Genomic DNA, 27,902 nt, shown 5'->3' with positions numbered 1-27,902 from the left:
GGGAAATTATTGGCAATGAGCGCTAGATTAATGCTCGTCTGCCCGATAATCGTCCTGTGTAAAACCCCCTTACGGGATGTTTATAGTTTCAAAGTAATGTAATGTCATAAAATGCACTGGCAATGTTAAGATAAATCTAAGGAATAACAGGCTTTACTACCTGCTTTGTACCATTGTTAGGCCATGAGAGGTCAAGCTAAATTCATCATTACTTACCTGTGGTAACACCTCCTGGAATTTCCTCCTCCACTTCACTCTTACACGGTTGATCGCCCCTCACCCGCTCTTCTTCTTCATCCTCCAGTTTAATATTAGTCAGATCTTCCCCCTGATTTCACATATGTAACAATTCAGTACAATACAAGAGAGTGCGAAGAATCTAACAGATCAACATAAGAAACCACCAAAATCTATGACCACATCTATGACCGCAAGACCAAAAACCTCCACACCCCCCTACATAGATCTGGTATAGGGCTCAGCTTCATCTACCTGATGATTCTCTTGGACATTGTGATTTTCCTCTGGGCAGTCCTGGGAATACAGAGGACTGGGACATCTCTCTGGTGGATTTCTCCTGCTGGATCCATCTGTAGGAAACACACAGTGACAGAATACATGACTACTGTATATCTGCCTATATATCACACACTTCTCTCTACACTTCTATGTTTATTCATCAGGTGCTAAATTACAGCGTTGAGCCCCTCTCCACCTATGCCGAGGTCCTAGAACCTTGTAGGCCACAAGTCGGAAGTGACCCAAGTGCGTGAGTAGAAGGATGGGAGCTTATGGCTACCTGCTCTCCTATAGTATTCAATATTATCTGTGTTCTGAGGAAGGGCACAGTGAGCTTCTTTTAAGAGCACCCTGCTGCATCCGGCCAACCAAATAAAGTGCTACAGCATCACCCTGGTGCGATGCCACCTCTGCTTATTTAGGGAATTCTAAATTGCAAGAAAGGGAACCTACGGTTAAGATCCTCAGTCAGATGAAGTACCTGTAGTAGGAAATAAAAACCTTGTAAAGTTGCCGCTTAACAAGGGATGGGAAACCCCTGAGTTGTTGGAGAGAGCTCTGTGTTTTTAAACCTCTACATTTTCTTTCCCTCGTGCTGTTATGGTGGATGTTGAAATATATATGATTATATTTTCCAGTAATTGGTTTTCCGTGAGCTAATGACACCACCATGAGAGAGACTGCCTCCCTCCTGGACAGGAAACAGAAGAGAGGGAACACCCCCATCTTCCGTAGTAGGAAGACTCACGGACCTATTAGGAGGACAGTTATGGCAATTTGGTTTATATTGCCGAAAATTGGTATATACACCGAAAATTGTTCAGGAATGGTTTGAGAAACATGACTAGGAGTTCAAGCTGTTGACTTGGTCTCTAAATTCTTTACATCTCAATCCGATTGAGCATCTGTGGGATGTGCTTGAAAAGCCAAGTCCAATTCATGGAGGTTGCACCTCACAACTTACAGGACTTAAATGATCTGATTTGAACGTTTTGGTGCCAGATACCACAGGAACCTACAGAGGTCTTATGGAGTCCATGCTTTAATTGGTCAGAGCTGTTTTGGTGGCCCAAAGGGGCCTACACAATATTAGGCAAGTGTTTTTTTCAATGTTATGGCTGATCGGTTTGTCTATATCTGACGCTCTTCCAAGCTGTGAGGTGAAGATTCCACACTTCTGGATGAAAAAAGAGGGAAAGGGATAGCAGGTTCTCGCTATCTGATGAGACCGAAGAGCTTATTACAGCTGACAGTCTTGCTTAATGTCCGGGATTGCACATAACGCCATTCCGCCTTTGCCCACAGTAATGGCCAACAAGTCTCTTCTTACCTTGTGATGTGCGCGGCCGGTAGTTCCCCATTATGGCCTCCTCGTACAGATCCTTGTGTCCTTCTAGATACTCCCACTCCTCCATGGAGAAATAGACAGTGACATCCTGACACCTTATAGGAACCTGACACACACAATGATACAGTCATTACCCAGACACCTACAGTGCGGTTACTGTAGAATTTCCCAGCATTCCCAGCAGTGTCACCTCTCCAGTCAGCAGCTCCGTCATTTTGTAGATCAGATCTAAGATCTTCTTCTCATGTATCCGGGAGTGAGGGGGAGGCTCTGTGATGGGGCCCTGACTACTGCCCCATCCTCCTGACTCATGGATGATGGGAGTCGTACAGTCACCCGATGTCTTCTTCACTATTGTGTACTCCTGTGTATGGAGAGAGACACATAGAGAACTGAACACAGTATTCCCCCCTCAGTAGAAAGAGGGAGATTGTGACCCCACTGTATAGATGCTGGGAGTTGTAGTCCTCTCCTCTTATATCGCCTCCATGTAATGTCCTGTGATAGCCCATAATTACAGCCTGGACATGCTGGGAGTTGTAGTCCTCTTTTATATATATATATATATATATATATATATATATATATATATATATATATATATATATATATATATATATAAATATATCCTCCCTGTAATGTCCTCTGATATGCGATAATAACAGCCTGGACATGCTTGGAGTTGTAGTCCTCTCTTCTTATATCCCTCCCTATAGTGTCCTCTGATATTGCATAATAATAGCCTAGACATCCTGGGAGCTGTAGTGCTATTCTCTAACTCCTCCCTGCAATGTCCTCTGATATCCCATAATAACATCCTGGACAAGCTGGGAGTTGTTGTTCTCTCCTCTTATACCTCCTTCCTGTCCTCTGATATCCCATAATAACAGCCTGGACATGCTGGGAGTTGTAGTTCTCTTATACCCCTACCTGTTATGTCCTCTGATACCCCATAATAAGTCTTTACATGCTGGGAGTTGTAGTCCACTCCTCTTATACCCCTCCCTGTAATGTCCTCTAATAATTCCATAATAACAGCTGTACATGCTGGGAGTTGTTGTTCTCTCCCCTTATACCTTCAACCTGTAGTGTCCTCTAATATTCAATAATAACAGTCAGATATTCCAGAGATAAATAAAACCGTGTCTAGAAATATTTCCTTTTGGATCATCTTAGAGATAGTTTCTGCAACACCCCTCCAGTACCTAGAAGTCTGGGACATCGCCATAAGGGTATGTTCACACGGCTTATTTTCAGCCGTTTTTAGGGCCGTAAGCGCCCTGAAAAAACGGAAGCTGAAGGCCACCAAATATTGATTTCAATGGGAAAAACTGCATTTCGTTCCATCGGGGCGTTTTTTTTATGCAGCCGTTTGAAAAAACGGGCGTAACTAAACGCCCGTAAAAAGAAGTGCATGTCACTTTTTCATTGTCTCAATAGAAAAACAGCTCCAAAAACGGCCGTAAAAAAGACATCAAAAAACGCTCGATGCTTAAAAAACGGCTGAAAATCCGAGGCTGTTTTCCCTGAAAAACAGCTCTGTATTTTACAGCCGTTTTTTGTTTAGCGTGTGAGCATAGCCTAATAGATAAACAAGGTGTGCTTGATGTACTAAGCGTCATTGACAATCGTCTTTATTCCTTAGCCCCATTGTCTTCAAGAGTTTCGGGGTATAATAAAGTCCATGATTCACCATAAAACAAACCAACCAATGTGAGTGATTCAGTGATATCTTCTCAATGTGTTTATAAACTCACTCCCAGTCAATCGCTAGATTCCTATCCCATTTTTCTTGCGCTAATTTAATATTATTTCTTACATCAAAATTTTTATATAATGAGGACAAAAGTCCTTTCTTATTTTTTAGACACTCTAAAGATAGAAAAAGATATAAATGTAAACCTTGATTTATAATTAATAGCCGAGAAAGCGTTTCATTTGAAAATATCTAAAGAGCCCGGAGAACTTATACAGTCTGTGAAATTCTGTGCAACTTTTTAATTGCGCGTTATGAAATATATGTTATGTTTTAGTGATATGGTACTTTTTCCAAAATAAAGAGTCTGGAAGGCCTTCAAACTCACTTAATGTTCTCGTTGCCCCATAACGGGGCAAATTCTTTCTATACCCTTAACCGCATTCCAGACTCTTTTTTTGATTTTCAGAAATAGGTCCGAATCCCAATTCTGGGGACATCAGAACCCCAGTTTCTAGCAATTCAAGTACCCCAATCCATTTACCACCTACTGTTTCCAACAAAAGTGTATTAGCACCTAGACTCTCTCAGTCCCGAAAATACTGAAATTGTGAGGCCAAAAAATATTTTGTCCAATCTGAGAGGGAAAAACTCCCATTTTTACCGTTTGAGTAAAAGCAGAATACTTAATACGACTTTTTTTCCCTTTCCAGATTAGGTCATTGACAATAACGTCCAACGTCTTGAAGATTTTTCAGGGAGCCAGATCGGGCAGTTAACAAAAAAAATTTATACTTTAGGCAAAAAGATCATTTTTACCAGTGCTATTCTGGCTTCTCTAGTCAAGAGTAATTTATTCCATGCTCTAACTTTTCCTCATAAGTATACAAAGAGGGGGATTATATTTAATATAATATAATCTTCTGGCCTTCTAGAGATTTTTACCCCTAAGTACTCCAATACCGCAACTGAGTTTAAAGGAGAATCCATAACGGTATTTATCTTGGCCCAAATTTTTAACAGTTTTGATTTATGCCAATTCATTTGGAGAACGGCTAGGTTCCCAAACTCTTGATACAGATGAACTACATGATCCACTGAGGTTAGATTCCCTATAAACAGAACGGCATCTACATATAATGAGATTTTATCAGTCCTATTCCCAAATTGAAAACCCATTATATCAGTTATTCTGATCTTCATAGCCAGGACCTCTCTTACCAGCGTAAATAAAAGGGGGGGGATAGGGAACAAGGCTGAAGGCTGAAGTAAGATGATTTATGTCCGTTCAGACACAATCTGGCCTTCGGTTGTCTATATAATTATTTAATCCTGTCTATACATTTTTCCCCCATACCAAAACAGCCCAGTACCCTCAGAAGAAACCGCCATTCTACTGTATCGAAAGCTTTCATCGCAAGGATTAAGAGAACAGCCCCTCCTTTAGCATTTCTAATCCCAGATTGTAGATTAGTGAAAACATGGTGGACATTATTTGCCATAGCTCTACCAGGAATAAACCCTGTCTGATCTGTGTGAATTATAGTATTCATTATCTTCATGAATCTTCTGGTCAAAATTTTGGCCAGCAGTTTGACATCGGTATACAGCAATGAAATAGGCGGATAGGATTCGAGCAGAAAAGGGCCCCTATCTTTCCTTTGAATAATAATAATCTCAGTGAGTTCGTAGACTCAGGAAGTTGGCTTCTGTGGTATGAAAAAATTTCAGATAAGGTCGGAATTAATTTGTCGTGATATATCTTATATAACTCAAATGGGAACCCATCCACCCCCACCGCTTTATTAATAGATGTATCTTGCAAAGCCAGCCTCCATTCTTCCACTGTTATCGGATCATCCAGCGTTAAACGGTGATCCTCGTCTATTCTGGGAAAGATGATGCCATCCAAGTACCTATCAATTTCCTCATCGGTCTCCTTTAATCTTGAACAACATAAGGCCCCATGCACACGACCATAAAAATCGGCCGTAATTGCGGACCGTAATTACAGTCCGCAATTACGGACTCATTCACTTCTATTTTCCATGCATACCTTCCCGTTTATTTACAGGAAGGTGTGCGGACTGTAGAAGTGTACCGCAAAATATAGGAGATGTCCTATCTTTTGCTTTTTACGGTCCGGGCTCCCACACTTTGTATGGGAGCACGGGCCAAAAATGTGGGCGGCTGCCCGAGGCAGTCGACGGCCGGCCTAGCCCGCAATCGTGGGCCGTGATTACGGGCACGAACGTGTGCATGAGGCCTAAATCTTGATAATAACCATTAAACTCTTGTACAACTTGTTCTACCTCGTGTATAAGGTGCCCCTTGTTATTCTTAATAGAAGTGATGAAATTAGGAGGTTGTTGATTACTTATAATATGAGCCAAAAATGTACTAGTTTTATTGGCTTCAAAATAATATTGTTAACAACTTAGAAATATGTCAGATTGTGCTTCTTCCATCAGCAGATTATCATATTTTGTCTGTAAAAAGTGCCACTGGGATTCAGCAGCCTCTGAAGGCTTTTCTACATATCGTTCTTCTGCCGGATTAGTATTTAAAGTGTCCGTATTAGCAGGGACAATTCTAGCTTTTCTGCTGCCTGAGGTGAAAATTGAAATGGTGCCTCCCAGATCTTGATTGACAACCCCCTGGCTGTTCTACATCACTACCAGCCTCCTCCAACTCTTGTGGATGCGCCGGTGCCTTGTACTCCCCTTGCATGCGCGGTGCAGCGATGAAGCCGGGCAGAGTACACCTCGCTGCACTGTGCGTACCCAGCTGGTACAAGGCAATGGCGCATCCAAGAAAGTTGAAGGAGGCTGCTAGTGATCCATAACAACCAGGGGGATGTCAATCAAGCATGGAAAGGTGGGTTTGGAGGCAGGACGATGTGATTCTTCAGGATAGCAGCACCGCCCCGTGACACTTTATAGAGTAATTAGCATATAGTGTGCGCCGTTTTAAAAGTTGATTTTATAGATTCTGCTACGTCTGAAAAAAACATACAGGGGAATGTTTGGAAATATTGTGAGGTCATGTATTACCACATGGTGGCAGTTCAAGGGGTTAAAACTACCTGACAGGTTCCCATTAAACATACAATTAATTGCAAACAATTCCATCTGCCCTACAATTTTGTTATTATAAATATATTCTATATAATAACAGCTCCAGAACCAAGCCCATACATATACGGCTCCAGAACCAAGCTCAATACATATATACAGTACCAGAACTAATCTCAGTACATATATATATATAGCCCCAGAACCAAGCTCAATACATATATACAGCACCAGAACCAAGCTCATATATATATATATATATATATATATATATACTGCATCAGTACCAAGCTCAGTACATAAATACAGCACCAGAACTAAGCTCAGTACATAAATACAGTGCTACAACCAAGCTCAGTACATAAATACAACACCAGAACAAAGCTCAGTACATAAATACAACACCAGAACGATGCTCAGTACATAAATACAACACCAGAACAAAGCTCAGTACATAAATACATCCCCAGAATCAAGCTCAGTACATAAATACAACACCAGAACCAAGCTAAGTACATAAATCCAGCACCAGAACCAAGCTCAGTACATAAATACTACACCAAAACAAAGCTCAGTATACCTATACAGCACCAGAACACAGCTCAGTACATATATACAGCACAAATGTACAGCACCAGAACCAAGGTCAGTACACATATACAGCACAAGAACAAAGCCCAGTACATATATACAGCACCAGAACCAAGATCATTACATATATACAGCCCCAGAACCAAGCTCAGTACATATATATAGTATCAGAACCAAGCTCAGTACATATTTACAGCACCAGCACAAATACAGCTCAATTTAGTGCAATCCCTGCCATATAGATTTGTATGGCATAAAACTACAGCTCCAAGCATAGCCCGAACAATGGTAAGGATATGCTGATAGTTGCTGTTTCACAAAAAAAAAATCCTATCACCTATCATCTCGCTGCAGATCATACAGTGACTACAGTGCTAATTAGAGGCAGAATAAACATTTACATTAAATGGCCGGGCAGCCATTCAGCGCTTATGCATGCAATTGTACAATTATAGTGCAAGAGGGGGTGGCAGCAGCTGGTTTTAGTGGCGCCGCCGCCACCCTCACAGAGGCAGCAGGCCAGCGCTTGAGGCAAGAAGCTCATCTCGCCTTATGGAAGGTGCGGCCCTGCGTATTAGTTGGAGAGTATTCCTCACTTTCATTAGAGTTCATAGGAATATTACCTTTACCTGCCTGGTTAGGTGTTAAGGCCCGTTGATTTTTATATGCTCTTGTGCCTATTGCCAGGGGAGACTTAAGGAACTTATCCATGCTCTGAGCAGTTTTTCCCTATTTGATTTTCTGGTAAATAATTCCCAGACCTGTTTTGGGGATCTGGCTGTTTCTTGACCAGCATTTTAACCCCTTAAGGACGCAGCCTAGTTTGGGCCTTAAGGCTCAGAGCCCATTTTTCAAATCTGACATATTTCACTTTATGTGGTAATAATGTCGGAATGCTTAAACCTATCCAAGCGATTCTGAGATTGTTTTCTCGTGACACATTGGGCTTCATGTTCGTGGTAAAATTTGGTCGATATATTCAGTCTTTATTTGAGAAAAATTGCAAAATTTAGAGAAAATTTAGAAAAAATAGCATTTTTCAGAATTTAAATGCATCTGCTTGAAAAACAGACGGTTATACCACCCAAAATAGTTACTAGTTCACATTTCCCATATGTCTACTTTAGATTGGCATCGTTTTTTGAACATTATTTTATTTTTCTTGGACGTTACAAGGCTTAGAACATAAACAGCAATTTCTCATATTTTTAAGAAAATTTCAAAAGCCTTTTTTTAAGGTACCTGTTCAGTTCTGAAGAGGCTTTGCGGGGCCTATGTATTAGAAACCCCCATAAAGCACCCCATTTTAAAAACTAGACCCCTCAAAGTATTCAAAACAGCATTTAGAAAGTTTTTTAACCCTTCAGGCATTTCACAGGAATTAAAGCAAAGTGGAAGTGAAATTTGCAAATTTTATTTTTCTTTCAGAATTTCAATTTTATTCTATTTTTTTTCTGTAGCAAAGAAGAATTTACCAGAGAAACACTACTAAATATGTATTGTCCAGATTCTTCAGTTTTTAGAAATGTCCCACATGTGGCTCTAGTGCGCTCGTGGACTAAAACACAAGCCCCAGAAGCAAAGAAGCACCTAGTGCATTTTGGTGGTGCTTTTTTATTAGCATATATCTTAGGCAGCATGCCAGGTTTGGAGAGGTGTTGAGGTGCCAAAACAGTAGGAATCCCCCAAAACTGACCCCATTTTGGAAACTGCACCCCTCAAGGAATTAATTTATGGTTATTGTTACCATTTTGACCCCGTAGTTTTTTCACAGCGCGTATTTGAATTGGGCTGTGAAATTAAAAGAATGACAATTTTTCCAATAAGATGTCATTTTTGATCAGAATTTCTTATTTTCACAGGGAACAAAATGCCCCATTTTGTTGCCCAATTTGTCCTGAGTGCGGCAATACCCCATTTGTGGTGATAAACTGCTGTTTGGGCCCATGGGAGGCCTCAGAAGGAAAGGAGCGCTATGTGTTCTTAGGAGTCCAGATTTTGCTGGATTGGTTTTCGGGTGCCATGTCGCATTTGCAGAGCCTCAGAGGTATCAAAGCAATGGAAACCCACCAAACTGACCCCATTTTGGAAACAAAACCCCTCAAGGAATTTATTTATGGGTGTTGTGACCATTTAGACCCCACAGTTTTTTCACAGAACTTATTTGAATTGGGCTGTGAATTTTAAAAAAAAACCTTTTTTCCAATAAGATGTAGTTTTGGCTCAAAATTTCTTATTTTCACAAGGAATAAAATACCCCAATTTGTTGCCCAATTTGTCCTGAGTGCGGCAATACCCCATTTGTGGTGATAAACTGCCGTTTGGCCCCATGGGAGGCCTCAGAAGGAAAGGAGCGCTATGTGTTCTTTGGAGCCCAGATTTTGCTGGATTGGTTTTCGGGTGCCATGTTGCATTTGCAGAGCCCCAAAGGTATCAAAGCAATGGAAACCCACCAGAAGTCACCCCATTTTGGAAACTACACCCCTCAAAGAATTTATTTATGGGTGTTGTGACCATTTAGACCCCACAGTTTTTTCACAGAATTTATTTGAATTGGGCTGTGAATTAAAAAAAATTTTATTTTTTCCAATAAGAGGTAGTTTTGGCTCAAAATTTCTTATTTTCACAAGGAATAAAATACCGCATTTTGTTGCCCAATTTGTCCTGAGTGTGGCAATACCCTATTTGTGGTGATAAACTGCAGTTTGGGCCCATGGGAGGGCTCAGAAGGAAAGGACCACCATGTGGCCTACTGGGAATTTTCTGGTGCTAAGTCGTGTGTGCAGAAGCCCCTGAGGTATCAGTACAGTTGAAACCCCCGAGAAGTGACCCCGTTTTAAAAACGACACCCCTTAAGGAATTCATCTAGAGGTGTAGTGAGCATTTTGACCCCACAGGTATTGTGTAAAAGATAATGTGCAGCAGTTGGTGCAGAGTGAAATTTGCAATTTTCTATACATATATGCTAATTCAGTGTCCGATATATTGTGCCCAGCATGCGCCACCGGAGATATACACCTCATAAACTGTAATGTTGGCTCTCCCGGGTACGGCAATACCCTACATGTGGCTGTTATCAGCTGCCTGGGCACACAGCAGGGCTCAGAGGGGAAAGATGAGGAGGGGTAAGCTGTGCGAAGTGGATCAGAGCGAGTAAAACTGGGGTAAATTAAAAATAAAGGGATGGATGATAAATTTTAAAACACTCTTTCATACAGAGCTCTGGTTTTTCGGGACACGCGTCACATTGATATATTGTGTCCTTCCTTATCCCCCTCTTATAGCAGACTCTGCACCTCTTTTGACTTTTTCCCTTCTTGCCAGTTTGGGGAACTTCTCCTAAAAAGTGTTGCCCTGGTACGATGCCTGTGGCCCCGCTTCCAGAAGTACTGTAAGGCTTCAGGACTTGATCTGACAAGTCCACCCCTCCCATATACCTATTGTAGTCCAGGATGCAGTCTAGTTTGGGGGGTCCCTGTACTGGTACCTCGTACAGGTACATGGGTACTGGTGTGGCATCTCCCTGGTCTTGTACTTGACACACAATATGTTGCTGCTAGATTGTGCCCTGCTCTCACCCCTTCTGAGTGTTTGCCCAAGCAGAGTCTTAGGGAGGCCTCTCAGGTTTCTTCTAGCAGTGCCGCATGCCGCAGGACTTCTGGAAGCGAGGCAGTTGTAGAGTGGGACGCTGGTATAAAAATTATCCAGGTAGAGGTGGTAACCCTGGTCCAGCAGTGGGTGCACCAAATCCCACACAATTTTTGTATTTAATCCCAGTAAGGGGGGGCATTCTGGGGGCTGAGTACTGGTGTCCTTCCCTTTATATATCCTAAATTTGTAGGTATACCCTGATGCACTCTCGCACAGCTTATACATCTTCACGCCATACCTTGCCCTCTTACCCGGCAGGTACTCGCGGAATTGAAGCCTCCCTTTCAAATGTACCAGGGATTCATCTATAGAAATACACTTCTCGGGGGTGAATGCTGGGAAAACCGGGCACTGAAATGGTCTAATAGGGGTGTCCGTTTATACAAACGATCAAAACTGGGGTCATCTCGGGGTGGGCACGGCTCATTATGAGTATAATGTAAGAAGCGAAGTATTGCCTCATTTTTATTTTATTGTTTAGGTTACAGTTCAGTTCTGAAGTTGCTTTGAGGGGCCCATATATTAGGCACCCTTATCAAACACCCCATTTCAGAAACTAGACCCCTCAAAGTATTCACAACAGCATTTAAAAAGTTTATTAACCCTTTAGGTGTTTCACAGGAATTTAGAGCAAAGTAGAGGTGACATTTAATTAATTTAATTTAATTTATTAGGCACCATGTCCGGTTTGAACAGGTCTTGTGGTGCTAAAACAGTGGAAACCCCCAAAAGTGACCCCTTTTTGGAAACTAGAGACCTTGAGGAATCCATTGTAGTTTTCTTGGGGTGCATGCGACTTTTTGATCAGTTTTTATTCTAATTTTAGGTGGCGTGGTGACTAAAAAAACAGCAATTTTACTATTGTTTTTTATTCAATTTTTTTTACAGCGTTCACCGTGCGCTATAAATGACATATTCACTTTATTCTGCGGGGCGATACGATTACGGCGATACCAGATGTTTATAGTTTTATTTTATGTCTTATGGCGTTTGCACAATAAAATACATTTTGTAAAATATAATTTATTTTTTGTGTTACCTTATTCTAAGAGCCAGAACTGTTTTATTTTTCCATCAGGAAAGTCGTGCGAGGACTTATTTTTTGCGTAACGAACTGTAGTTTCGATCAGTACCATTTTTAGGTACATGCGACTTTTTGATCTCTTTTTATTCCATTTTTTGGGAGGTGAAGTGACCAAACAATTGTGATTGTGGTACGGTTTATTATTATTTTCTCTTACTGCATTCACCGCGCGGGATAAATAATGACATCGTTTTGTAGTTCAGGACGTTACAGACGCGGCGATACCAATTATGTATAGTTTATTTGTTTATTTATATATTTTTATTAATAATAAAGAACTGATAAGGGAAAAAGGGGGACTTTTACTTTTATTACTTTTAAATCTTTTATTTTCTTATTTTTACACAACTTTTTTTTACTTTTTCACACTTTTTTTACTTTGTCCCACTAGGGGACATGAGGGCAGGAGGCTCTGATCGCTATTCTAATACACTGCACTACATACGTAGTGCAGTGTATTAGAGCTGTCAGCTGTTCGCTGACAGCAAGCATAGTGGGTCCTGATTTTGTCGGGACCCACTAGGCTTCCGTCGATGGCGTAGCCAGAGTCCATTGTTAGGATTCTGGTTGCCATAGTAGCCATCACGGCCCGCTATCGTGTAGCAGGCCGGCGATGGCAGCTTAACCCCTAAGAAGCCGCGATCGCTATTGAACGCGGCTAGTAAGGGGTTAATCGGCGGGGACCACCGCGATCGGTCCCTGCACACTAAGCTGTGATAGCGTGCTGTCAGAAACAGCAGTTATCACAGCTCAAGCACGCGCCGGGATTAAATGGCGCCGTGTTTACTCAGGTCAGTACTATTACTGACCTGAGCGCGAACGATGTACTTAGCGCGACGTAATAGTACTGACCTGAGCACGAAGGGGTTAAGGTTTGTTGAAGTATAAGTAAAAAAAAAATATGAATTAATTGTGTTGTAGACATTCTCTACATTGGACCTTTGTCCCAATGTGAAATGACTGAGGTCCACACAAATAAAACTGCTCCAATGGTCATGCACTGTTAGGGTCCTTTTACATGGCCCGACATAGACGGTGAAAATAAATGCTGATCAGGAGACATTTTGGCGCTCGTTTGCTACTTTCACAAGGAGCAAACCAAAAAAGAAGAAGCGGTCACGACCATATACTTGAAAAAATACAAAACAATCTTTATTGTAGTCAATTAGACACATACAAACAAACAACATAAAACACAATAAAAAACTTATAACCCTCGCAAATTAAAAGATGGAATCAGAACATTCAAGCAGCGGATCAAAAAGAAAGTAATCAGGTCAAAGGATCCCCCAAAGATGCTAAAGTATATAAATAATACATTTTTGGACAGGTAATAGAAATGACATTTTTTTGCACAGATTGGTATATAACATATAGAAAGAGTAAGGGCAGATTCACACGAACGTTGCATTTTTGCGCACGCAAACAACGCGGCGTTTTGCGAGCGCAAAAACCATTTGACAGCTGCGTGTGTCATGCGTGTCTGATGCGCGGCTGCGTGATTTTCGCGCAGCCGGCATCATAGAGATGAGGCTTGTCGATGCCCGTCACTGTCCAAGGTGCTGAAAGAGCTAAATCTTTCAGCACCCTCGACAGTGAATGCCGAACACAACAGCGAAAAACATGTAAAAAAAAAGATAAAGTTCCTACTTACCGAGAACTTCCCGGCCGTTGCCTTGGTGACGCGTCCTTGGTGACGCGTCCATGGTGACGCGCCTCTCTTGACATCGGGCCCCACCTCCCTGGATGACGCGGCAGTCCAAGTGACCGCTGCAGCCTGTGATTGGCTGCAGCCTGTGCTTGGCCTGTGATTGGCTGGAGCTGTCACTTGAACTGAAGTGTCATCCCGGGAGGTCGGACTGCAGGAAGGAGACAGGAGTAATCGGTAAGTTAGAACTTCGTTTTTTTTTTACAGGTTCATGTATTTTGGGATCACAAGTCACTGTCCATGGTGCTGAAACAGTTTAACTCTTTCAGCACCATGCACAGTGAATGTCTCCCGACGTCGCGGACCGGAAATTTTTTGGCCGGGTTCGGCCAAAACGAGTTTGGCCGAACCCGGTGAAGTTAGCTTCGGTTGTCGGGGTTCGCTCCTCGCAAAGACACTCCGTTTGGATGCTTGGAAACAGAAAAGCACGTGGTGCTTTTCTGTTTCCATTCATCCTTTTGACAGCTGTTGCGCAAACACGCAGTTCGCACGGAAGTGCTTCCGTGCGACATGCGTGGTTTTCACGCACCCATTGACTTCAATGGGTGCGTGATGCGTGAAATACGCAGAGTTATTGAACCTGTCGCGTATTTTGCGCAGCGAACAAACGCTGCGCAAAATACACGGACTGTGTGTACTGCCCCATAGACTTCTATAGGGCATTGCGTGCCGCGCGAAAACCACGCGCCCTACACGCTGCCAAATCACGCTCGTGTGAATCCCCCCTAAAGGCAATAAAGATATCACATTTGAGCAACAAAATACCTACACCTGTCAAGTACGGGAATAGCCAGGAGATCAAGACCGGGGGTCCGCTGCTAAACCCGACACGCGTTTCGCTAATGCTTCGTCTGGGGTGTTTTTAAATACGTTTTTTATTGTGTTTCATGTTGTTTGTTTGTTTGTATGTGTCTAATTGACTACAATAAAGATTTTTTTGTATTTTTTCAAGTATATGGTCATGACCACTTCTTCTTTTTTGGTTTGATCTATTAGTCACGAGGACCGCTGGTATATATTTGGGGTTATTGCTCGGTTGGCTTAATACTTTCACAAGGAGCTACGATCATTTCTACAATCGTTCGTCCCCAAACATTTCCATCATGTCGGCAGCACATCTTTGTTTACACAGGGAGATGTGCTGCCGACTAGCAACCATTTTATTGGCCGCATAAACAAGCCGATGAAAGAGCGTTTGCCGTTCATCAGCTGATTGTTGCCCTGTTTAAACAGGGCAATGGTCAGGGATGAGCGTTCATATTGGCCCAATCGTTAGCCCATGTTAAAGAGCCTTTAGTGTCGGGGTTATTTCATTTTTGATTAATATCCCAAAGATACAGAGGTTTAATTATTGTGGTTATATTAGAAACAAATAGTAATTAGTGTATTGTCCGTCCATGTACTTCAGATCAAGCAAGCGGCGTGTATATGGAAGACACACATCGCTGCCATACATCAGTGGCATAATGGCAGCAATGTGAGTAAAATCCCAATTCAGGAGTGGTAGCAGTAACCTGGAATCACACAAAATCGGACTGCTGGCACCACTTTTATTTATGGTGTGATGTTCTCCAGAGTGGGAGCTATGCCACTGACAGTAATGTCGAGTTACTCTCAGGTCAGAATGAATTATTTTGACCTAGGTTCACTGTAGTCAGATACTGCGACAAGATACCACTGTTACTTAATAGGCAGTCCCACAATAAGAAATAACCATGCTGCTGAATGGATCCCGGTGAGTGGATTGAATGCAGTACTTCTGCAATATTGCCTGCAGTGCAGGATACAAACTCAAACAAAGCACACCACTCATTTGGTTACTGCGCTGGTTAGGATAAGTGCTTCAATCACATAACAAAGTTGGAACTTGTTCTGTACTCCCTACAGTAGGTAAAGCTAGTTGGCAGGTGTCATTGCTATTCGAGTGAGGTTAAGGTTAGTGGTTTCGGGGATTTGGCAAGAAATAGCAGAGCTACATAGAAATGCTGACATGCGTTTCACCGAGGAAACCGTCTTCCCCCTGGGGCACAGGTCACGGTTAACAGGTGCTTTTTATTTGCCAAATTGTAATTGGCAGGTTATCTGCCCAATCATTGACATGATGCAACACCGTTTTTTATTGGTCTAAGTTACTCTCTTCTTGTTGTTCTCCTACCTGCATTAGTGATCCTATTCTCTCACACCTCATCCAGTCTCTCTCCCTGGCTGTCACTAGTCGCCTAACTAAGCGTAGCCCATGAAGGATGTGATGTGTCGTGGGCTGGCTTGGTGGGTATATAAGGTGTGCGATAGGCTGTCTGAACACATATCACTCGTTGTTGCCATGGGTAAAAGGGGCGATTTATAATAGTTGCAAAAGGGGATGATTATAAGCTTTCGCGCCAAGGGTGGCAGTATTTCTCAAACAGCGCAGTTTGTGAACTGTTCGCGTGCTGCTTTTGGTGAAAGTGTATTGTGAGTGGACAATTGTGAGTGGCACCATTGGGAATAACCAACTTGGAAACTGGGAGCACAACGTGCCATTAATGTAAGAGGTGAACATCGGCTACCAAGGTGCGCGAGGGCTGAACAACACAGTACAGTGAAGCAGCTTATCCTGAAAATCAACTAGGGGGCTATCAGACGTGTGTCTAAAACAAAGGGTTGCCTTCTCCGATGAGTCACATTTCTGCTTCATAGAACGGATGGTTGTTTGCGTGTCAGGCAAGAAACATCAGAGAACAAACACCCTGCAACCATTGCTGGAAGAACACAAGCTGGTGGCGGCAGCGTTATTGTCTGGGGATATTTTCATGGCATTCTCTGGGCCCTCTCATCCATGTGGAAGACACTAAACTGATTTGGGTATGAATCCATCGTTGCAGATCACGTCCAACCATACATGCAGTTTGTTTTCCCTGGGGCAGATGGAATCTTCCAGAAAGACAATTCGACATATCACACGGCTAGAAATGCCCGCCAGTGGTTGGAAGAGAACGACCAAGACTTGCAAGTACTTCCCTGCCCCCCTAATTCGCCAGACTTGAACCCAATTGAGCATCTGTGGGACCACCTCGATCATCTTGTTCGATCTATGGATCCTCCCCCACGCACCCTCCAGCAAATGTAGGATGCACTGCAGTCAGCATGGCTCCAGATACCTACCAGCACCTTATTGAGTCACTACCAGCCCATCTAGTTGCTGTCCCTGCACACGGTGGTTACTCTGGATATTAGCTGGTGGTCATATTAATGTAGCTTGACTGTGTATAACCCTATGACTGAAACAAACATCTCCATCTCTTGACCTGTCCTACACTGCTAACTACCGACCTGCCTCTAATCTCCTCTTCATCTCTAAACTCCTAGAATGCTTGGTCTACTCTTGACTAAATCGGCTATCTTACTGCTAACACCATTCTTGACCCCTTACAATCTGGTTTCCACACTCTACAGCCCTTACTAAAGTCTCAAATGATTTCCTGACAGCTTAATCTAACTGTAATTACTCTCTATTGACCACCAACTCCTACTCAATATGCTGCACTCTATTGGCCTTAAAGAGGCTCTGTCACCAGATTTTGCAACCCCTATCTCCTATTGCAGCAGATCGGCGCTGCAATGTAGATAAGAGTAACGTTTTTTGTTTTTTTAAAACGAGCATTTTTGGCCAAGTTATGACCATTTTTATATTTATGTTAATGAGGCTTTCTAAAGTACAACTGGGCGTATTTAAAGTTAAAGTAAAACTGGGCGTGTATTGTGTTCGTTACATCTGGGCGTTTTTACTTCTTTTACTAGCTGGGCTTTGTGAATAGAAGTATCATCCACTTCTCTTCACAACGCCCAGCTTCTGGCAGTGCAGACACACAGCGTGTTCTCGAGAGATCACACTGTGACATCACTCACTTCCTGCCCCAGGTCCTGCATCGTGTCGGACGAGCGAGGACACATCGGCACCAGAGGCTACATTTGATTCTGCAGCAGCATCGGCGTTTGCAGGTAAGTCGATGTAGCTACTTACCTGCAAACGCTAATGCTGCTGCAGAATCAACTGTAGCCTCTGGTGGCGATGTGTCCTCGCTCGTCCGACACGATGCAGGACCTGGGGCAGGAAGTAAGTGACGTCACAGCGTGATCTCTCGAGAACACGCTGTGTGTCTGCACTGCCAGAAGCTGGGCGTTGTGAAGAGAAGTGGATGATACTTCTATTCACAATGCCCAGCTAGTAAAAGAAGTAAAAACGCCCATATGTACATACACAATACACGCCCAGTTGTACTTTAACTTTAAACACGCCCAGTTGTACCATAACTTGGCCAAAAATGCTCGTTTTAAAAAAAAAACAAAAAACGTTACTCTTATCTACATTGCAGCGCCGATCTGCTGCAATAGGAGATAGGGGTTGCAAAATCTGGTGACAGAGCCTCTTTAAGGACACTCCTCTCTCTTAGTTCTCTTCCTATCTCTCTGACCTCTCGTTTATTGTATAATTTGCTGGTTCTACTTCCGCTCTTCCCTTTGCTGTTGAGGTTCCTCAAGGATCAGTCCTAGGTCCGCTCCTCTTTTCTCTATACACAGCCCCGATTAGCCAAACTGTCAGCAAATTTGACTTCCAGTACCATCTCTATGCTCAATTATATGCCTCTTCCCCTGATCTTAACCCTGCTCTTATACAAAACACGAGTGATTGTCTGTCCACTGTCTCTAACATCATGTCCCCTCTCTCTGAGTTCCTAGTGTTTCCACCATCTACTTACTCTAGAAACAGCCAAAACTCTCATTGTCGCTCTGATTCACTCTCGTCTTGGCTACTGTAACTCATTATTAATCAGTCTTCCCCTCACTAGACTCTCCCCTCTCCAATCTATCCTCAATGCAGCAACCAGGCTCATCTTTCTGGCCAACCGCTACGCCAACGCCTCTACCCTGTGCCAGTCACTACACTGGTTGCCCATTCCCTTCAGAATAAAATGTAAACTGGTTACTCTCACCCACAAAGCTCTCCCAAGTGCTGCACCATCTTGCATCTCCTCCCTCATCTCTGTCTACCACCCTCGTGCTTCGTCAGCGAAACGTGTGTCGGGTCCAGCAGCGGCCCCCCCCTCCCGGTCCTGATCTCCTGGCCATCCTTGTACTGTGTAGGTGTAGATATATTGCCATTTATATGTGACATTTGTGTAAGACTGCACTTGCATTCTCTCCATGTATAGGTATCTATCTGTGCAAACGTACCATACCTAGCACCTGCTTAAAACTACTGATCCATGCACTTTAGCCCTCTGGGTGATCGTGTGACCAGTTTTCCATCTGGAGGGCCACACTGCTTTTATGTTCTGACTCCATCTTTTTACGAGGGCTTTTGTTATTTTATTGTGTATAGTGGTTTTTATGTGCGTTCTTGTGTCTAATTGACTTTAATAAAGATTGTTTATAGTTTTTCTACTTATTTGGTCGTGACTTGTCTCTTTTTCTGGTTTTCTATATTAGTCACTAGGACCATTGGTACATTTTGGGGCATTGTTCGGTTTGGTAAAATATTATGATCAGTAATGTATAGAGACGAGTGATCGCTCGTCCACATGCATTTCCATCATGTCGGCAGCACTTCTCCCTGTTTACACGGGGACATGTCCAGCCAAAGATAATATTTTGTGCTGCATATGATCGGGCAATGATCGGGAACGAGCGTTCATATGAACACACGTTTGTCTGACCATTGGCCAGTATAAAAGGGCCTTAACTCTTAAAATTGTTTATTTTTATTTGCACAAAATTACTGGTACACATACACTGAAACAAATCTTGTAGTGTTATGTATTTTGCGCATATTTTTAGATAAATTTTTGTCTTATGATGAAATTGTTTTGTCCTTATAATAGATGTATATCCTATTCAGAGATTGTACTAGTTTCGCTATCTCTTTTCCAATCTCAAAAATACTTCCCTGTCAGTTTGAAAGGCTATATTATAAGCTCACTTAATAGATTTCTTGCTGTAATTCCTGATCTTCAAATCCTCGATCTCACTTTGAAGTTAGCAAGTGTTGAACAGATTCTGTGAAATTGCATGAAATCCCCTTTTTGGATAGCACTAATTGTTCTCGTCAAGTGTAAACTACGTGCATCCAGGAGACGGTTTATTAATGTTTCTGTCCTATACAGGTGTATTTCTATCTGGCCTGTATCAGAGACATTGATGGGCTTATCTAGAAACGAGATCCTCCTGCTATACATCAAGGTTAGTCTCAAATTAAGGCTGTTGTCATTCAATTTACTGATGAATTCTTTTGTCGTAATTTGGTCCTTTACAGATGCTTACAATGTCATCTATGTAGCGTCTCCAAAGGAGGACATTAATAGTGTACTTCAGCATGGTTTCCAAAAAATACAAACTCATCCCATCCTAAATACAGGTTTGTGAACATTGGTGCACATTTCGCACACCCATCACTGTTCCGCTTATTTGGAGCTCAAATCTCCCATCAAAAGCAAATTAATTGCTTTTCAAGATGAACTTCAAGAGTTTTATTAAGAAGCTTATACACTCCATTTCAAATTCTGGGTCTAGTGAGAAAATATTCAACTACTTTACAACCTTATTGGTGGCTAATACTTGTGTATAAGTGCCCTACATTAAATGTCGCCAATGTCTCATCAGACTCCAGGGTTATGCCCTCTAGCTGTTTTAGGATCTGCATGGTGTCCCTAGTGTACGAGTTGAGATTTCTTGGTTTATCCACATGCTGTCTTTCTTTGTCAGGCTACCCCGAAACAAATGGCCTACCTGGTGGCGGACAACTTTTCTTATGGAACTTTGGCAGCTTGTAAAAGGTAGCAGCTTTAGGAGAGGGTACTTGAAGGAAATCTTTCTCTTTTTTTGATTGCACCTTTCCCATGGCCTTCTGCTATGATATCCACATACTCTTTAGAGAAAAGAAAAGTGGAGTCTTCCCAGAGGGGCCGATATCATTTCCTATCTAAGAGTTGTCTTATGGCTTCCTTGATGTACATCTCAGTCGGCCAAATAACAACATTCCTCCTATCTGTATTTACAATTGAGGCACACTATTAAGTGCAATCCCAGTTTTCCCTCTGTTATACTTACACCTACTATGAAACCACTTTCTAGGGTCCTTAATGGGTTGTCCAGTCATAAGAAATATCCTCAGGATAGGCTATCAACATCTGATCGGTGGGGGTCCAACTCCTGCTGATTAGCTGTTTCAAAGGGGCCACGGCGATCGTATGAGCACTGCTTCCCCCTCATTTCTGTCACTGCTTGCACTGTGAATCGCCGACACACTTGTAGCGGCGGTTCACAGCATCACAGCTTTCTCCCAATAACTTGAATTGGAGAAGGCTGTAATACTGTGAACCGCCGCTACAAGTGTATTGGTGCTTTACAGTACGAGCAGATAAAGAATGAAGGGGAAGCAGTGCTCGTAAGAGCTCCGCGGCCCCTTCAAAACAGGTGATTGGCGGGGGTGTTGTGAGTCGGACCTCCACCAATCAAATATTAAAGGGGTTGTCCAGTTTACTATTAAAGGCTTTTAATAAGTGGCTTGAGGCAAAACAAGACACTGACTAGTATAATGTTTTTAAGGCTTCTGCCTTTTTCTCCAGTCCCTGCATGCTATGCCCCCATATAAAGACAAACCTATCCCCCACCGCCCTCATCTATCGTAGCGCATGACACGGAGAGGTGGAAGACTGAGCTTCGTCTGCCTGAACGAGACGGCCATTTTCTGCACTTGCTCTGGTTTCCGACTTGTCCAGGAACCGCGCAAGCGCACTGGATTTGCTTCAGGCACCGTCTGGGCATGTCATTCTTTCAAGTTTATTATGCACATGTGTGATACTCCTATCAGTTCAAGACGATCACACGCAACTGTGACAATATTGTTGTGCAACAATGTGATGAAAATTTCAATAAAGATTGCCATAAAGAGTTTTCATATTTTTATTTAGGTGAAAGAAATGTCAGTAAATTGAAGTGTAAAGTAAAAAAAAAAGCGAGGCAAACTTTATTACAAAGTTAAGTGGTAGCGGAGAGAGCAGCCGCTGAGGTGGTCTCTTCCCACAAGATGGCAGGCAGAAAAGGTTGCGCTGTGCTGGGATTTGACATGTCCCGCCCACACAAGCCTGCAGAGCGCTGCTACTGGAGCATGGTAAGGTGGGGACGCTATATAAATTATGTATTTACTTTACCCTCATGGCAATTAATTAGGGCTTTCTTTATTGTCTGAAGTACATTTCAACTTGTATGCTGATGGTAGCTAACCCCTTTAACTGAGCTGAGCCAGCGACATAAACGCCGGGTGACAGCTGTATGTTACAGCTGGCACCCTAATGTATCGGCCAGGACCGGAGCTAGCCTCCGATCCGACCGATTAACCCCTCACATGCTGCGTTTAATAGAGATCGCAGCATGTGAGGAGTTTATAGCCACCGGCACACCAGCAACGTGATCGCTGAGTTGCCGGTGGCTGCAAAGGTGATCGGAAGCCTAATACTTACCTCCCGGTCTGAAAGCAACGAAAACCTCCTATCCCTCGTCGTCGGCAGGGCCCAAAAGGATTCCGGTACCATCGGCAAGATGGGGCCAGCGTCAGCAGTGGGTGCCAGCGGACATCCCACTGTAAATGCAGGAACCGGAGCTAGCTCTGATTCCTGCCATTAACCCCTTCAATGCAGCGATCCAATGCGATCGCCGCATCAAAGTGGTTTGTATCAAATCAGCAGCCTGCCATGCGATGGCAAGGCTGGCGACTGCTACTATGGCAACAGGAGGCCTAACAATGGCTTCCTATCTGTCATTACAGAAGCCGATTAGGCCCCGTGAGGAGGCGGAGCCTGATCGGCTTGCTGTCAGTGAACACCTGACAGTTCTAATACATTGCACTACATAGGTAGTGCAATGTATTAGAACATCAAACAAACAGTTGGACCTTCAAGTCCCCTAGTGGGACTAAATAAAAGTGTAAAAAAAAAAAGTGTCAAAAAAGTAAAAATAAAAGTTGTAAAAAATACAATAAAAGTTTCAAGTAATAACATAAAACACAATCTCCCTTAGTCATTTATTATTGAAAAAAAATAATAAAGCCATACAATTTGGTATCGACCGTAATAACCTGAACTATAAAAATATAATGTTAATTATTCCGCACAGTGAACGCCGTAAAAAAAAACAACTAAAAAATAATGACATATTTGCTATTTTTTGGTCACTTTGGTGTCTTCCAAAAATTGAAATAAAAAGTGATCAAAAAGTTGCATGTACCCAAAAATGGTACATAGAAAAACTATAAATCGTCTCGCAAAAAAGAAGCCCTTATACAGCTCAGTCGACGAAAAAATTAAAAAAAGTTATGGCTCACAACTTGGTGATAGAAAAAAATCCATTCTCTTTACAAAAGTAATTTTATTGTGCAAAAAGTTGTAAAACATAAAAAAAGTTCTGTAAATTAGGTATCGCCAGAATCGGACTGACCCGCAGAATAAAGGTAACATGTCATTTATAAAGCGTGGTGAACGCTGTATAAAAAGAACTAAAAAAAATATGCCAGAATTGCAGTTTTTTGGTCACCTCGCCTCCCAAAAAAAAAAAGGATAACAAGTGATCAAAAAGTCGCATGTACCCCAAAATAGTACCAATAAAAACGACAGTTCGTCCCACAAAAAAACAGCCCTCATACCACTACGTCTATAAAATTAGTTAAGGCTCCAATAAGTCAGGAAAGAAAAAATATGCAGTTGTGCTGACCCGAGGGGAACATTTCTTCTGTTTCAAGTGGCGAATTATCAAAGCTCCTAAAATTAGGGAACCAGGAAGGGGAGGGCCCAAACATAACTGCTGGAAGCGAGGGCGCCCGTGTTATACCAGGACAACACTTTCCCAGTAAAATTACCTAAACTGCAAAGATGCCGAATGTGGACCAACAGGGGAATAAGTAAGGACCATTTATTAGGTGAGACACCGGCCTGTGCAGAAAGGATTGTGTCACAGCGTAACAAATATCTATGGATTATTTTATTATTTTTTTTTACCCCATTATTATACCACCTGACTATACTCCGCCCAGCTTACATGTACCCCCACATTATAAACGGAAACACCAGTAAGACTCCAAACAAAACTACCAAGCAAAATCGACGCGACAAAAGCCAAATGGCGCTACCTTCCTTCTGAACCCTACAGTGTGCCCAAACAGCTGTTTACTTCCACATATATGGCATCGCCATACCCGGGAGAACCCTTTTAACAATTTTTGGGGTGTGTCTCTCCAGTGGCACAAGCTGGGCACTACATATTTGCCACTGAAATAGCATATCTAGGGAAAAATGTAAATTTTTACTTTGCACCTTCCGCAGCGCAATCATTCATGGAAAAGGCCTATGTGGTGAAAATGCTCACTACACCACTTAATAAATGCCTTGAGGGGTGCAGTTTCCAAAATGGGGTCACCTCTCAGCAGTTTCTTTTATTATTTCACATCAGAGCCTCTGCAATTGTGATCCAATACTTTGTAAATTGCCAAATTAAGCCTTCATTTTACATGGTACTCTTTCACGCCTGAGCCTGGTCGAATGTCCAGGCAAAAGATGAGGGCCACATGTAGGGTGTTTCTAAAACCTGGAAACACAACATTAGGCTTTATTCAGACGAACGTGAAAAACGTCCGTGCAACGCGCGAGATTTGCACGCGCGTTGCACGGACCTATGTGTCTATGGGGCCGTGCAGACATGTCCGTGATTTTTGCTCAGCGTGAGTCCGCTGAAAAAAAGTCACGACATGTCCGTTCTTTGGGCGTTTTGCACGCATCACGCACCCATTGAAGTCAATGGGTGTGTGAAAACCACGCATGCCGCACGGAAGCACTTCCATGCGAACTGCGTGATTCGCGCAAGAGCTGTCAAAAGGATGAATGTAAACAGAAAAGCACCACGTGCTTTTCTGTTTACAAACATCCAAACTGAGTGTCTTTGAGAAGAGCGAACCCGGACAACCGAACCGAACTTCACCGGGTTCGGCCGAAAAATATCCGGTACGCGACGTCAGGAGATAGTCACTGTCCAGGGTGCTGAAAGAGTTAAACTGTTTCAGCACCCTGGACAGTGACTTCCGATCACAATATACATGAACGTGTTAAAAAAAAAAAAAAGTTCTGACTTACCGATAACTCCCGGCTTCTTCCTCCAGTCTGAGCTCCCGGGATGACAATTCAGTCCAAGTGACAGCTCCAGCCAATCACAGGCCAAGCACAGGCTGCAGCGGTCACATGGACTGCCGCGTCATCCAGGGAGGTGGGGCCAGATGTCAAGAGAGGCGCGTCACCAAGGGCGCGTCACCAAGGCAACGGCCGGGAAGTTCTCGGTAAGTACGAACCTCTTTTTTTTTTTTAACAGGTTGCTAGATATGGTGATCGGAATTCACTGTCGAGGGTGCTGAAAGAGTTACTGCCGATCAGTTAACTCTTTCAGCACCCTGGACAGTGACTGACGTCGGCTAGAATCATCTCTATGATGGCGAAAATCACGCAGCCGCGCATCATACACGGATGACACACGGAGCTGGCAAGTGATTTTTGCGCGCGCAAAACGCCCGTTTTTGCGTCCGCAAAAACGCCACGTTCGTGTGAATCCAGCCTAATAATAAGAGAGCGGTCTTGTTATGGTGGCACAAGCTGGGCACCACATATTTGCATATCTATGGAAAAAATCCAATTTTCACTCTGCAACATCAAGTGCACACCAATTTCTGCCAATCACCTGCGTGGTTAAGATGCTCACTACACCCCTAGGTGAATACCTTGAGGGGTGTAGTTTCCAAAATGGGATCCACTGTTTTGGTCCCACAGGGACTTTGCAAATGCGACATAGCGCCCAGAAACCAATCCAGCAAAATCTGTACTCCAAAAGCAAATGGCGCTCCTTCCCTTCTGAGCCCTACTCTGTACCAAAACAGCCGTTTATGACCACATATGGGGTATTGCAGTACACAGGATAAGTTGCTTTACAAGTGTTGGGGTGCTTTTCTTTTCATTTATTTGTTGAGAAAATGAAAAATTTTCAGCTAAAACTACGTCTTATTGAAGAAAAAGATTTTTTTTTTATTTTCACTGCCCAATTCTAAAAAAATCTATGAAACACCAGTGGGGTAAAAATGCTCACTACACCCCTAGATGAATACCTCAAGGGGTATAGTTTCATGAATCGAGTCACTTTTGGGGAGTTTCCACTGTACTGGTACCTTAGGAGCTTTGCAAATGTGACATGGTGTCAAGAAACCAATCCAGCAAAATCTGTGCTCCAAAAGCCAAATGGCGCTCCTTCCCTTCTGATCCTTGCCCTGTGCCCAAACGGCAGTTTATGACCACAAATGGGGTAATGCAGTACTCCAGAGAAGTTGCTTTACAAATGTTGGGGTTCTTTTATTCCTTTATATGTTGAGAAAATGAAAAATGTTGAGCTAAAGCTACGTCTTATTGGAAAAAAAAGATTTTTTTTAAATCTTCACTGCCCAATTCTAATAACATTTATGAAACCACTGTGGGGCAAAATGCTCACTACACCCCTAGATGGATTCTTCAAGGGGTGTAGTTTCCTAAATGGAGTAACTTTTTTTTTCATTTTCACTGTTTTGATCCCTTAGGGGCTTTGCAAATGCGACGTGGTCCCTCAAACCATTCTTGCTAAATTTGAGCTCCAAAAGCCAAATGGCGCTCTTTCCCTTCTAAGCCCTGCCGTGTGTCCAAACAGCCGTTTATGACCACATGTGCGGTATTGTTTTACTCGGGAGAAATTGCTTTACAAATGTAGTGGTGCATTTTCTCCTTTAGTCCTTGTGGAAATTAGAAAAAAAATTAGCTAAAACTACATTTTCTTTGAAAGAATGTAGATTTTAATTTTCACGGCCTACTTCCAAAAATTTCTGCAAAAAACCTGCGGGGTCAAAATGCTCAAAATACCCCTAGGTGTATAATTTCCAAAATGGTCACTTTTGGGGGATTTCCACTGTTTTGGCACCGCAAGAGCCTTTCAAGCCTGACATGGTGCCTAAAATATTTTCTAATAAAAAGGAGGCCCCAAAATCCTCTAGGTGCTCCTTTGCTTCTGAGGCCGATGCTTCAGTCAATAAGTGCACTAGGGCCACATGTGGGGTATTTCTAAAAATGGCAGAATTGGGGCAATAGATATTGAGTTGCGTTTCTCTGGTAAAACTTTGTGTTACAAAAAAATAAATGAAAAATGAATTTCTGCAAAAAAAATAAATATTTTTTACATTTCACATTTACTTTGCCTTAATTCCTGTGAAACGTCTAAAGGGGTCATAAAACTTTCTAAATGCTGTTTTGAATACTTTGAGGGCTTAAGGGTTTCTAATATATAAGGCCCTAAAATCCGCTTCACAACTGAACTGGCACTTGTAAAAATAGCCTTTTGAAATTCTCTTGAAAATGTGAGAAATTGCTGCTAAAGTTCTAAGCAGTGTAATGTCCTAGAAAAATAAAAGGATGTTCAAAAAACAATGGCAATCTAAAAGTAGACATATGGATAATGTTAATTAGCAACAATTTGTGTGGTATTACTGTCTTACAAGCAGATACATTTAAATTAATAAAAATGCAAATTTTTGCCATTTTTCTCTAAATTTTGGCGTTTTTCACAATTAAATACTTAATGTATCAAGCAAATTTTGTCAGTAACAAAGTCCAATGTGTCACGAGAAAACAATCTCAGAATCGCTTGGATATAGGTAAAAGCATTCCGAAGTTATTACCACATAAAGTTAAAGGGTTATTCCCAAGTTGACTCAAATTTATTTTTTTTAGACATTAAATTAATTTTAGGCAGGAAATGAATTTTAAAACATTTGCTGTTAAAAAATTTTCAAAATTCATTTCCGAAGTACCTTTTTTTTTTACACTTGATAACTCAGCAAGTGCTGGTTATCTTTTCTAAAAAGGGGTGTGAGCGGCTCGATGCGCGCTCCCGATGTTGCTAGATACTGTAGTTCTAGCAACATCGGGAGAATGTTCGTCTCAAGTGGGCATGGTAAGCCTGATTGAGACGAACTTACCGTGAATGTCAACTACACTACCCTACACTACTTTCTCCCCGTTTCGGCAAGCCACTTTTCCATCACCCACCCTGTCACTACATGTAATTTTTTTTTATCCGCCGCATCGGTGCTGCATCAGCACCCGGCGAACAACTAAAATTATATTTAAAAAAAATAAACTCACCTA

At 42.4% G+C, this 27,902-nt stretch overlaps 1 protein-coding gene across 1 annotated transcript in view; it reads right to left on the bottom strand.

The window, feature by feature from the left end:
- Window positions 1–27,902, bottom strand: part of LOC142654474 (uncharacterized) — a 1,458,099-nt gene that overhangs the window by 285,025 nt on the left and 1,145,172 nt on the right. The window contains 1 exon segment of the mRNA XM_075828928.1: window positions 18,671–18,680. Within this exon segment, the coding sequence (XP_075685043.1) occupies window positions 18,671–18,680 (10 nt within the window).

This window comes from Rhinoderma darwinii, chromosome 1 (assembly GCF_050947455.1).
Source record: "Rhinoderma darwinii isolate aRhiDar2 chromosome 1, aRhiDar2.hap1, whole genome shotgun sequence".
In the NCBI taxonomy this organism is placed as follows: Eukaryota; Metazoa; Chordata; class Amphibia; order Anura; family Rhinodermatidae; genus Rhinoderma; species Rhinoderma darwinii.
The sequence above is the reverse complement of the archived record's forward strand: the minus strand, read 5'-3'. Positions and strand labels throughout refer to the sequence as shown.